This window comes from Hyposmocoma kahamanoa, unplaced genomic scaffold, assembly GCF_003589595.1.
Source record: "Hyposmocoma kahamanoa isolate Upper Pololo Valley unplaced genomic scaffold, ASM358959v1 88, whole genome shotgun sequence".
In the NCBI taxonomy this organism is placed as follows: Eukaryota; Metazoa; Arthropoda; class Insecta; order Lepidoptera; family Cosmopterigidae; genus Hyposmocoma; species Hyposmocoma kahamanoa.
In genome coordinates, this window is record NW_020654466.1 from 21282738 (window position 1) to 21297089 (window position 14352).

The window sequence follows — 14352 nt, forward strand, 5'->3', positions numbered from 1 at the left end:
CGCACATTTCGTCATTTTTAGCTAAAATTCTGGAGCTGTTCGCGGTGCAAGTTGACCTTGAGCACTGAAGGCCCGCCCGTTCGTGTAGGCCCTTTGGGAGCGCTTCAATTTGCCTCACTTAGCGTGTGCGGGCTAGGTTTCTATGCATTATTGTTCTAAGCCTTTGTCCAACAGTGACTTATATCGGCTGAAGTGCATCAGCATGAAGTGAATACTGTCATGTTTAACAGACTTTTTGGATGTTACTTACATTTCGTTCCATCGCACGTTTAGGTATTGGTTGACGACGATGTAATAATAAAAACAATTTGTTTCAGTATGGCGACCAGTGGATGGTGCCCAGAATGGGACAGTCGAGCTCATCAGTTCACAGATAACCCGGCTCTCTAACACCACTCTATTGGACGCGGGGTTCGATCTAGACCTCATAGAACATATGTTAGTAACGACTACCACTTAATTTTCTACAAAGAAGCATGGCGAAAGCTGACCCAAAATCAACGAAGTGGCGTTCATAGACTTTTCTAGTATAATTTTACGTTTTAGTTTATGCCTAGTTATATAAGTCGGGAATAAAGAAATTGCAAAACAATGCATTTTAGACTAGATGCAAGAACACAATGCAAATGACTCAGTTCGACATAGATTATATAACGTTCTTGTACGCACGTTTCATTTTAAGCATGATAGAATGTTTAGCTACCTAAACATTGACTTACAATTATATGGACGTCGGGTCCGCGCTAAAAAGTGTCCGCACTTGTAAGGCGCTAAAATCGTATACAGAGCGCCAAACTCCGCTTTAGTCTTCATTTGTTCGACTGACAGCGCGATACTGCGATGACATTACAATTTAAATTTCGAATAGGTTGACTTGGGACATTTTTTTCGTGGTTTTTGTATTAGACCCGTCGTCCATTTATTTGTAAGTCAATGTACCTAAAGTATTGTTTATTTTATAGAACACACATAAAACTTTAAAACTATAAAATACCTAATCAAATAATCAAGAAACAATAATGACATAAAGTAAAAAATAAAACACAATGTGACAAAAATGTTTAGGCAATATTTAAATGAGTGATACGAAATGAAATGAGTTAGCAAAGGAATATTTTGACAAGAGGCATTTTGCCAATGTCAATGTCACTTTGAGATTGAGAACAGTGTGACCATTTGTGGCAGATTTCTGCCATTTGGGCAGATTTTATTTTTATTCCTTTTCATTCCGACAGAACATGTTAACGGTGTATTAAATATGGTAGAGTTTGGCAGATTTAGGAATATTCAGCAAGTTCTTTGTTATTTTTAGGAACAAATTGAAAACTTGTTGTTTAATGCCATTACGAACAAACACCTGAAGCGAAATACGGGACAATGTTGTAAACATAATTTATATCAACTTTATAACCCCAGCTTCTACAAGCTGTACTCAATTAGCTTTTTTGATGCTTTCATAATGAATCATAAGTATTGATAGGTCTCTTTAATGCACGTTGTCAAAAACACTGGGTCACAAAATCCACGGGAAATCGCCATCCTTCTTTGGCCCCTATAATGCTAATTATGTTTGATCCTTTTCAAGACTTGTATAATTTAAATCATACTTTATACTCGTATATATTATTGCTTACTCTCAAAGGTTACAGCTCATAATATGCTTGCATTTAAACCCATTAAAAAAACACACTAAAATTAAATTTAAGCGTCTATGTCAGCATGACTGGTTTTCATGTCAACTTCGAAATACCTTTAAGGGGGAGTCACCAGTATTAGCGAATCACATTATGACGATCGGAAAAAGCTTTGTGTCCATCTAAAAAGCAAAAGCAAAACGCACAACGTCCTTTCCTTCTTTTTTTATCCGATAGTTACGTCATGCGGGGGGCTCTTCATAATAATAAAATTTTCAATTCTCATGCTCTAAAAGTACGTCAATACAGCCTCACGTAGCGGGAGTAAAGTGCATCCTTTAAGTCCTAGGGAATAAAAAGTACTTTTTTAATTTACTTCGAGTGAACAAACTCAAACAGCCAATGTAGTACGCTCTGTTTTAGTTCCGTACCTTTTCCGCATAGACGGTGGCGCCATGTTATTTTCCCGCGAGTGCGTTTGTTATATGTGTCTGGTTGGAAAAACAATACCACGAAAACTTCAGAACTTTGGTTCGTAATTTTGTTGTAGGGCGAAAAACGATTGAAATATATTTTTTTATAGTAATCGAAGTGAAAAGTAAATTTTTCACCTCAATACTAAAAGCCAATATAAACCCTCGGAGTAATAGACACCCTAGCTAAAGCTCGGGTGGCGAACCGCCTCGGCTATATATATATTGGATCGTTTTAGTCCTTCGTTAGTGACAATTAATACTTATAAACTATATTAGTACCTAAATTACACATAAATGAAATGTTTCTTTGTTTCAGATCTATAGTAAATGCAAAATACTTAGCTCACATTGACGTAGATCATTTACAACAGATGCCGAATCTCCAAACATTGTAAGTAATTAATGCAAGAAGTAAAAAACCCAATAATACATATTATCACATGACCGGTCGCGGTCGTAGTCACCTGTGTGTCGGTTTTCTACAAAATATACTTCGGTGAGTGTGCCCATGATCTCCATCAGCTAATTCCGCCCGCCCCTGTTTACTATCATTGATCATCCCTACATGATCAATTGTCCCTTCAGGCGTATTTAAGCTCATACAACCATAGTATCTTTAGGGTGCGACTGAATAGACTCCTCCTGGGCGAGTTCGTTTCATCGTACAACCTATTTTTCCAGGGCCACTTTGTTAGTAGGTCATTGAGGGCCACGTAAAGATCAAGGGCAAGTCCATTTACTTTAAAAAAAGAATACACATAGGAAAATAAATTATTTTTCCGGATTTAAATCGTGTATATTTGTTTTTTCAAACAAACCAACGTTTCGGGCCCCTTACAGGTCCCACTGTTGACTGAACCGTGGTTGTGGGACCTTTTTTTTTTTTTTTGTAAAAGGCCCGAAACGTTGGTTTGTTTGAAAAAACAAATATACGTGATTTAAATCCGGAAAAACAGTTTCATTTCCTATATGTAACAATCGCGACACCCTAAGGACTCAAAAGATTTACAATGAGAGGGAGAGATGGGTGGGTTAGTGACGGGTTTTAATCCATTTCTGCCCAAAATCGTGGACAGAAACGGCGAATATGGAATACGGAATAATTCCATACATAAATAGAAAATTTCGATGTTAAAAATCCTTTTTAGACGAAAAAGAGGCAATTCCACATAACTAATACGCAATTTGCAATCCTGTGGATACTAAGGATGCACCAAAGAAAACACACGCCGAAACACAAAGCTCGTATTACTAACTCCAAAATTGGAAATAGAGATAGCCCGCTCTATAGATGCATATTACTTTATAATAAAATACCAGACGCCCTCAAGAAAGTAGAAAGTGACAACACGTTTAAAGCCAAACAGAGGTCTTTCTTGTTAAATGGATGTTACTACAGTCTGGGAGACTTTATAAACTCTCGTATAAGCCCAAATAGTCCAGTTTCTGACATGTAATTTTAAGAGTATTTAATGATCTAAAGTCTATTAATGTTAATTATAAGATACTATATGTATTTGTTCCTAATTATTATTATTATTATTTTTATCTTTAAAAAGAATTAATTGCTGCACCCCAAAGCATTGTTTGCAAATAAATAAATAAATAAAATACCTAACCTTGCCAATAATTTTTTTGTGGAGATATTTTTCTTGACGTAGTACCAGCTAAATTTCGGTTTTTCAAGTGAGTCTCTGTAGTTATTAAATTCATATTTATCCCAAAACTTGAAAATTGCCCAGCGGTTTAACGACACGCCGCGCCGCTCGCTGTTCCATCAGTCGCCATAGGTAGCTCGTCAACGTCGGTTTTGTATCAAATTTTCTCCGCCTGCTCTTGTTTTATTCATATTGGAGGAGCACCTCGCCTCCTAAAACCAGTCTCGCACCTCGGGTTAAGTCGTTCTGCGACATTTTTGCAACACAGCAGCGCATCCGATTCACCGCACTCTTTGTGTTTTTTTTCTTATTTTTTAAATGGACTGACGGCGGAAAAATAGCACGATACCGATGTTGCCATTTTAATTTTTCTAATTGGTAGAAAACAATAAATAAACTGCTAGCAAAACTATAAATAAACTAAACTAATAGAAAATGCAAGGATGCTCACAAAACTATCCATGTCACTGGTCTACTACAGCCAGTCTATTGTAGTTGCAACACAAAATTATTTTTAATGCACATTTTCGTTACACGAGTTTGTGATAATAATAAATAATCACATGTATGTTGATTGTTTCAGCTACATAAGTCAAGCTCCCCGACTGGAGAGGATCGACAAACTCCCTCCGTTGCCAAGCCTTCGCGCATTGTACGTTGTATGTCTATACTTCATTTCTTTTTTTTTATTATAACTGTTACGTGTGTGTTTTTTTTAATGTGTCTGACAACCAGAGTTGTTGCGAATGTCAGCATCTGCATCCGTGGATAATCTGCATGAATTAAAATATTCACATCCGCATTCATTCATGCTGATATTAATTGCGGACGTTCGAGACGTAATATGACTTAAAAGATACGCTGGAATTTACGAATTTTCCAGAAACAAACTGCAAGCCAAAAAAGCAGCTCAGCTGTTGTTTTTATAATTTAACTTTGATAAAATTCCTGAACGATTACACTAGGCAGATTGTTTTCATGCAGACTGATTCTTTTGTTAATAAATGTCACAAAATCATTGAAATAATATTCTATTACAATACCAAAGAAATTAAAAAGCTTTTTATATAGATTCAGTAAAGATGTACATTCATAAATCAATAATGATATGTCGCTCGATTGCAGTTGATAAACATTGTGTCGACTATCGTTACGTCATCTATACAATAAATGTTAGAAATTGTTCCATTTAAATATAAATTAAGATTCATAAAAAATTGTATATAGTAAAAAAATGTCCTTTTGGAAGAACAAGATCGTGTCTTTGTGAAGTACATGTTATGAATTTTTATTTATTTATTTATTCTTCACCTTACATTTATCTTTACAGGTACAATACCCAAATGTTATGAATTGATTTCCTCCTCCGTGTTAGAGTAGCTTGCTCGCCGATTTTCATGGTGTCGCCATCTCTGAGGTCTCGGGTTCGATCCCCGGCCTGGTCCATGTAGAAAAAGTAACTTTTCTTTATTTGTGGTACCGTCATTGTTGCCGATTTCCATAACACAAGGGCTTTACTTACTTACTTTGGGAATAGAGAAACGTGTGTAATGTTGTCTAATACAATTGAATATACATTTTTCGCGTTTTTTTTAATGCTGGTGTTAAAGTAAAAAAATCAGCATCCGTAAAAAATCAGCACAAGCAACAACCCTGCTGACGACCACGACAACCACCTACCTGGTATCACACTATGAAATTCCCTATACTATGTGTGCCTCTCTGGAGAAACATTCTGTATGTACGTTCAGACCAGAACAAATTTAGATAAGTTCATTTCCCAAATTCGTCCTACCGGGAATCGAAGCCTCATCCATCGCACACAACACTACGTAACGGGGCGAACAATTCGAGCGCCTGGTGGTAAACGACACGCTTGTCCATAGCAGTTGCAGAGCTTTAAATTACAAAGGTCTGAAGATCACAATAATAATAGTTTATGTGACTAATACGTAATTATGTACAGTTACATACACTGCCTTATCTATACACATATTATAAGCTCTCTATGATGTGTTCAGGAACCGCAAGTTACGACTGGCGAAATGGCAGCAAATAAAAACTTTTCGCACGCATGTCACGCAACCGTAGTTTTTTTTAATTCATAGACAAACTAGAGTCGGCCCCAACTATGATATCGTTCGATATCAAGTAACGTATGAGATTTGTCAAAATTGTTCGAATGAAATTTCATCTCGACTGATATTAGAATTGAGGTCGAATCAAATTGTTTTGTTTTTCAGAGATGTACGAAATTTGAAAGTAATAATAAAATGGAATTTGATGCAATAACAACATTTTCACAGATAAGAAATTTGTTTTAACAAAATAGTTTATCTTTATACTGGTTGTAATTTGCGATTTTTGAACACGTCATAGAGGGTTTATGATATGTGTGTAGATAAATTATTTTATTAATATTATTATTGCCACTGCGCCCGTCATCCTGTGACATAAATTGACAAGTCCCCTGTGCTTGTACTTTCATCAGCATTCTTACTCTTGAACACCAGACTTATATATTATAAAAAAAAAAGAAATTTATTTTGTGAATTTGTAACGAAAAGTTACGATTTTGACCTTATCCATAAATAATTTGGGAACGAACATTGTTTCACTGTTTCCGGACTGAGTGTTATGGATAATCTTGACCTCGGAACATTGACTTACAAATAAATGGACGACGGGTCTAATACAAAAACCACGAAAAAAATGTCCCAAGTCAACCTATTCGAAATTTAAATTGTTATATCATCGCAGTATCGCGCTGTCCGTAGAACAAATGAAGACTAAAGCGGAGTGTCGCGCTCTGTATACGATTTTAGCGCCTTACAAGTGCGGACACTTTTTAGCGCGGACCCGACGTCCATATAATTGTAAGTCAATGCCTCGGAATGATTTTATTTCTCTGTCAAAGTCAAATGATCTTTATTTCATAGGTAGGTAATAGAGAAGAATGAATAAGAAGCTCTAGAGGTTGCTCGTTATAAATATTGTTTCACTATAGTTTTATATGACGTAAATGGCAAATTTTGAATATCAACTGAAATCTTAATTTTGAAGCGTTACACATTGCCCCTTAAATTGACTTTGTGAAGACGGCTGTCAAGAACAGCGAGTCTATTTTTATTTCTCGAATTAATGTTTATAATTATTTTTAATAAAAATATGATTGTAGGAATGTTAATTTTTTCATCACATATGCACGTAAACAGTATGATTGCATGCCGGCTGGTTTTTTTAGTACTTACTGAGATTATCTAAGTAGACGCATCATTATATTAGACCTATCGGGAAAGTAGACCGCTCGGGAAAGTAGACCGATCGGGAAAATTTACCAAATTTGACTATAATGCCCGAAATAAAACCCTCGGGCTTTTTTTTCTTCTCATTACCATGGCTTATGCGGAGGGAGGGTGGGATAATTAACTGCATGAAAAAATGTTCAACACAAGCGCACCCATTTTGCACGATTTGACGTTCATTGGGTTCGCGGAGTAGCAAATTAATTTTCTTCCATTTTTATGAACATGGACTTCCGCAAAGTAACGCCTGAATCTATTACTTAAATTGATTAGAGCCTCTGTGGCCGAACGGTTACCATGTCGGACTGCCACGCAGAGGTCCCATATTCGATTCCCGGGCCGGGAGAAATATTTGTATGGCCTACATTTATTTCTCTCGTGAGTTTGGGTGTAATTTGTGGTGGTCTATATGTGTGTCCATAACACACAGGGTTTCCCTATTGCGGGGATACGTTGAGTGTGTGCGTTATTATTATTATTATGATATATTGCCATATTCTTTGCAATAAATCTGTTTTCGTGTTGGTTGCAGCGTGGTGCTAACGTCAGGATTAACGGTGGTACCAGACCTAAGCCACGTTCACAAGTCATGCAAGGGCTGCATATTGCAGCGTGTGTGAGTTCATGCTTAATTTATTTATACAAATTTTAACATAGATGTTTTTTATTAGGACTTTTATGAAAGCAAATATTCAGTTATAATTATTAATTTGAAGAGGAAAAAATTTACTATTAAATTTCATATTTAATGATGAATTAATTGACATCCACATTTACATAATATACGGCACCCCTCATGGAAGAATGGCAAAAGTGGAATTACGTCAAACATGTTTATTGCTCCATTAGACTCCAATTGGTGAAGATGTGGGTTATATTTTTCTGTATCTCATGGAGCAAGAAACATGTTTGACATTATTCCACTTATGCCATTCTTCCATGAGGGGTGCGCTTCCAGTCTATCGACAAACGCCATCTAGATATAAGACGGAATCTGTATAGTATAGAGATTAGCAGTCCGCTTCAATTATTGGTCCACGGTATTAGACATCTAAACAACTGAATAGTTGTAATTAACGCTAGAGATGAAACGGATAGTGGTTTGGCCGGATACCGGATTCCGGATAACTCGGTAAGCACCAAGGTAGGATAGCCGGATGTCCGGCCGCCGGATATCTGACTCACTGCCGTAAACGTGTCGCGACCAGTTTACATCGCGCATCACTGTGATTGATTAATTAGTGAACGATTGCACTTTCACTTTTTGCAACACAATGATTGCAATTTCACAATGATGTTTTTTTGTAAAAACGATTAATTTATTCGATAATACAAACAAATACATAACAGAAAAATGTTATCAATATAAAAAAATGGCAAAGTTGGATCAATTTATGAAAATAAATATCACCAACTTTAACCACTTAACGCAGAAAAACTGGTCTTCATCCACTATAATTTGCCTTTATTGAAATTTGAGTATATTAAATTATACAGATAACGTTATTACTAATTTCATAGTTCTTTCAGATACAAGTAATGAACAGATTGTCAACGATCCTGTAGTTGCTGCATGTTCTATTACTATCATCTTTAATTAATAAATTAATTTATTTGGCGTTACTGATTAGTTTTGCTCAGTTTTAAACATCCGGTGTGTACCGGATGTTTAAAAGTTTTTAAATATCCTATAATATAAAGTGTTTAAGTTGCCGGATACTGGTCTACTATCCGGTATCCGGCCGGATAGTAAAAATAGGCCAGATAGGCTAGGATACCGGATAGTTACCGGATATCCGTTTCATCTCTAATTAACGCCCTCCGTGAGAAATCTATTTCTTCACTCAACCAAGGTACCTTTACAGCTGCCAGCAGCTGATTAGAGATGTCGTTTTAATAATTGTAATTTTGTTAAGTTTATTGAAATTCAAAGTGTTTTACTACTATGATATTCAATTACTTTTTCGTGAAATTACTCCACTAGTTTGTTATAATTATTAATACAAGATCGAACGCTTAGAAAAACATTCCTTCGATCCGGCTGGATTCTAACCAGCGTCTTCTAGCAAACCGTGTTAGATGCTATGCCAACTAAGCCCCGGAAAGTACCAGCGGACCTTACGAAGTTTTCTATGTGCTTGTTGCATATCTTTGTTTATGGTTTTTAACGACTTTTTTACCGTAGCGCCATCTGTGAGAAATCCGCCGCCGGCGCAACACATCGAGTGGCCATCGCTCTTATTTTGCGCAAGTGAAACAACGTAGATAAAAAACTTATCTCTTATTTCAGGGATTTTGAAGGCAACCACATACGTCATTTGCCGAAACATGCTCTACGCCTAAACGCGGATCAAGTGTAAGTCCTTAGGTACACACGAGTATGCTATTTCTTATTTCGTTTTCTACGCTTGTCTTGTGTGTGTTACTAATGCCTTAAATTCGCTTTGTGAACAAGTTTTATTTCTATTGGTGTAGTTTTATCATTTCGTGTTTAATTTTATGCACTCCCGGACCCGGACACATAATTCGAGTCACCTTGCATTTTCATGCCCTAAGTTTAAAGAATCTTTGATTGATCAATAGTATTTTACGCAATCGTTGCATAATGTGGCCTAAGTAATAGGTACGATATTTTAAGACCTAATTATGTAATGATTGCATACAATACTTTTTGTACGACTAAATAAAATAATGAAACAGATCCAATATTTAATGTATATTCTGTTAACCATAACGACAACGCAATTTTTTAAATAAATTTTAATCCATTTATTGTATATTAGAGTATACACATACTCTAAGATTTAGTCGAAAGCCAAACAAACGCTATAAAACAAAAACCAAAGAGATAGGTGTATTCACACCTGGCCAAGTGCCGCATAAATTTTAACCAAACATTTTTTTAATAAAGAATCATGGCTTTGTTGCACTTTTAGGCCAATTTAACCAATAAGGAATTATAGCGTTTGAGTAGCGACTATTTTAATTAGCAAAATACGACTTTCTTTTTTTTGAAACTTTTCATGAAATTATATTTATTTGACAGATAAAAGTACTTTAAGAATTTTGAAAATAATGGCGAACTAAATTTCATTTCTATAAGAAATTGCAATTGAAAATTTGAATTTATAAAAAACAAACTTTTTCTTCGATGATTACAATATTTTCGTTTTGTAGCTCCTTAAGAATGCGAATTCAAGGTGGCTCGAATGGTGTATCGGGGAGTATATATGTAAACATAGAGCCGATTAAGATAAAAAATTTTAAAAGCATTAACATGGTGTTGCGTAGCAAGGTTTGTGCAACAAATGACAACGTCGGACGGAATCCTTCGATTCTCGCTTACGCAGTAAATGTTGATGTTTTTTCAATGACGAATTCACACCCAGATGACGAAATAGAGGCGATGTAGGAGATCTCAAAAGCCATGCATAGCTACAAAACCCACTAGGGTACATGGTTTTGATGGGGAACTTCATTGCAAAGTTGGGAAAGCGTTGCGGTGATGAGCTGAGAGTGGGCCAATTTGGACAACGGAACGCCGGATGTTGGTTGATTTCATGGAAAAGGAGACCCTCTCTATGATTAACACCTTTTTCAGGAAATCTCCTACTCGAAAATAGACCTGGATGAGTGCGGACGGTAAAGTGAAAAATGAGATTGCTTTATCATATCAACAAACAATGAGCGGAATAAAGGCTCCAAGGTATTCGCGAGAGATCTGTCTATTGGGCAAAGCCAACTGACGAAGCTGAAAACTGATGACGGTAGCATCATTTCATCTAAGCCTGAAAACCTGAAGGAGACAGAGAGTTTCTATCGACAGCTATACTCTACGAAAGCATCTGTTGAAAGCGAGGCTAAAGATCCAAGTTTACCTGACATTATACCGAAGACATCCTGGCAGTCAGCCTGTATGAGATTAGTATGACTCTCAAACAACTCAAGAACTTCTGACAGCAGGCGGCAAGCCGATACCTAAAGTCCTTCAGAAGCTTTTCAATGCTGTCATCGTCGAAGATCAAACGCCGAACGCATGGGGCAGAAGCGAGGTCGTCCTGTTCTTCAAAAAGAATGATAAAACACTCTTGAATCTCGCTTCTGAGCCATATCTATAAGTTATTTTCGAGAATTATCACGAATCGTCTCGCTTGCAGGTTTGACGACTTCCAACCTTCCGAAAAACCCAGTTTCCGAAAGGGTTGTAGTACCATTGACCACATCGATACGCTGCGGCAGGTTATACAGAAGACCGAGGAGTATAACCGGCCACTTTGCTTAGCATTTATGGACTATGAGAAGGCCTTTGATTCGATCAAGACCTGGGCGGTGCTGCAGCATTTCCAAAGGTGCCATGTAGACTATAGGTATATCGAGGTGTTAAGGTACTTATACGAAAACGCCACTATGTCAGTCCGATTACAGGATCAGAGCTCTAATCCTATCCAACTGCAACGAGGCGTGAGACAGGGAGATGTGATATCTCCGAAACTGTTCACTGCTGCGTTGGAGGATATTTTCAAACTTCTGGACTGGAAAGGACTTGGCATCAACGTCAATGGCGAGTATCTAACTCGCCTTCGATTTGCCGATGATATAGTTCTTATGGCTGAGACCTTGGGAGACCTGAATACAAGGCTCGAATATCTCAGTGGCGTTTCCTAAAGAGTGGGTCTTAAGATGAATATGGACAAGACGAAGATCATGTCGTATGTCCGTGTTGTACCCGCTCCTGTTAAAATTGGGAGTATTACACTCGAAGTTGTTGACCATTATGTATACCTGGGGCAGACAGTCCAGTTAGGTAAGTCCAGCTTTGAGAAAGAGATCTCTCGTCGAATCCAGCTCGGATGGGCAGCGTTCGGGAAACTACAAAAATCTTTGCGTCCAAATTACCTCAGTGTCTCAAGACGAAAGTCTTTGACCAGTGTCTGTTGCCAGTGATCACGTATGGATCAGAAACGTGGTCCCTCACTATGGGCCTCATAAGAAGGCTTAAGGTTACTCAGCGGGCAATGGAGAGAGTGATGCTCGGTATTTCCCTACGTGATAGAACTAAGGTAACCGACATAGCTCTAGGAATTGCTCAGCTGAAGTGGCAGTGGGCGGGGCACATAGCTAGGAGAACCGATGGCCGTTGAGGCGGAAAGGTCCTTCAATGGCGATCGCGCACCGGACGACGCTCAGTGGGTAGGCCCCCGACCAGGACCGACAATCGACGATGCGAGCAGCACAGGACTGATCGCCGTGGAGATCGTTGGGGAGGCCTATGCCCAGCAGTGGGTGTCGTATGGCTGAGTGATAATGATGATGATTTTTTCCATAGATCGGTGTACAGGGAGTCCAGTCCCATTCTCCATCCGACATCCGCCCGAAACTCCGAAACAATTACTGTCAAATAAGTAATACTCGACCAGATCATCATTTATGATCCTCATTTGTTTCGGACAGTTGTCGGACGGAGAACGGAACTAAAACCCCAGGACCGGATAAAAAATTTGAGCGCTCCTGGTTACACGGGTATTTTTTTAACTGCCTCAGTGGCCGAACGGTTACCATGCCGGACTGCCACGCAGAGGTCCCAGGTTCGATTCCCGGGCCGGGAGAAATGTTTGTATGGCTTACATTTATTTCTCTCGTGAGTTTGGGTGTAATTTGTGGTTGTCTATGTGTGTGTGTGTCCATGGCACCCGCGACACAGGGTTTCCCTAGTGTGGGGCTATGTTGAGTGTGTGCGTTATTTATTGACGAACAAGTCGGCTGATGGTAAGCTACACGCTACCCATAACTGTTGCATTGTCACTCAGTGCTTTAAATCACAAAGATCTGAAGGGCACTGCCACTGCGCCCGTCACTCTGGGACGTAAGTTGACAAGTCCGAAGTACCTGTAATTTCACCAGCTCCCTTACCCTTAAAAACCGAAACGAAGTAATGCTTACATGGCTTGGCGGCAAAGAATAGATAATACCACTTATTTATGTACTTATTCCTGAACGAACTCTGTCACAAAGAGCTGTACTGTAAATCGATATTAAAGTTACCTCGGTTAGTATACGTAAGTAAAAGTGTGACTTAGTTATTATCAGAGATATACTGCTTTTTCGACTAATTAAATAATGTGTCTAATACTATCAAATATGCACGAAGTTAATTACTACAATAAGTGGCTAATCCAACAATGATAACATTGAACTATCTCTTAATTTTTATCTACGATACGGTTTTAATGACTAAATTGGTATAACAGACTAAACAGATTAACTTCATTAATGGGAAACTCGAGGAAAGATTGACCTCGTTCATGTCTCATTCAAATTTAGAAAATTTTTAAAAAGGCCAAGTTAAAATGACATGTATGAACAATTTGATGCTAGAGAAGGACGTGAAAGAAGTTGGTGAAATTGCAGGCACTTGAGACTTATGTCTCAGGTTGACAGGCGCAGTGGCATTATCTCTCAGATCCTTGCGATTTAAAGCTCATTGGCACTGGCAGATATAAGTGTGTGTTTGTTTTTTAGTTGATATTAAATAAGATATCAATGTATGTCTATGAGTAAATAAATTGTATTTTTAAAATATTTATCAATAGTTTTTCTTTTTGTTATATTAATGATGGTGGCTGAAAAGGAGTCCTTTATAAAAGGTCATTAGACTGCTGCCACTAAGCCCACAATGACCTTTTTAATACAGTTGCTCAAAACGTGGTATTTTTCGTATTACAAATCGTGCCGAAAGTTGGATTTTTCGCACTAGTGCTTTTTATTTTTCCATTTTTTTTACTTTACTGTTGTTTCAAGTCTTAAACATAGAACTCAGGAGGTTGTATATTTATTTAATATTTATGTGCTTTGTGACGTAAGTCATTCGTCATCAAAACTTATATTTACTTAGAAACATCTTATTTGTTTAAATGGCATAGGTGTTTTATAAAACAACGGGTTACAAATACCAAAATATTTTCCATAAAGATGACTGATTGAGTATTAATAATGACCGGACGTGAATATTACGCGTTATCAGACAAAGAAATAAAATGAGTTTTTTTCTATATACTGTTTTATTTTACTTTTCAATGTAGTTTTTTTGCAAATGTATTAAAAAAACGTCGTTTGATACACGTGCGGCTTTGTCATTTGTCATTGCGGCGCATACACGCCGCAGACGCGCTGTAGAAGAGATGGTTTTAATTTTAGTTTCGTTTGTTGATTTCAGTTACTTTTTGAAATGAAGCAACCACATGAAATTCTAAGTGTAAACTCTAGTTTAGTATAATATAAG

The 14352-nt window shown here is 37.4% G+C and overlaps 1 protein-coding gene across 1 annotated transcript in view; it reads left to right on the forward strand.

Annotated features, from left to right (window-relative positions):
* LOC113235980 (lutropin-choriogonadotropic hormone receptor-like) overlaps positions 1-14352 on the forward strand; it is a 36936-nt gene that overhangs the window by 13138 nt on the left and 9446 nt on the right. The window contains exons 3-7 of the mRNA XM_026471904.1: positions 318-438; positions 2427-2501; positions 4352-4420; positions 7606-7689; positions 9364-9429. Of these exons, the coding sequence (XP_026327689.1) occupies positions 318-438; positions 2427-2501; positions 4352-4420; positions 7606-7689; positions 9364-9429 (415 nt within the window). The remainder of the gene's footprint in view (positions 1-317; positions 439-2426; positions 2502-4351; positions 4421-7605; positions 7690-9363; positions 9430-14352) is intronic.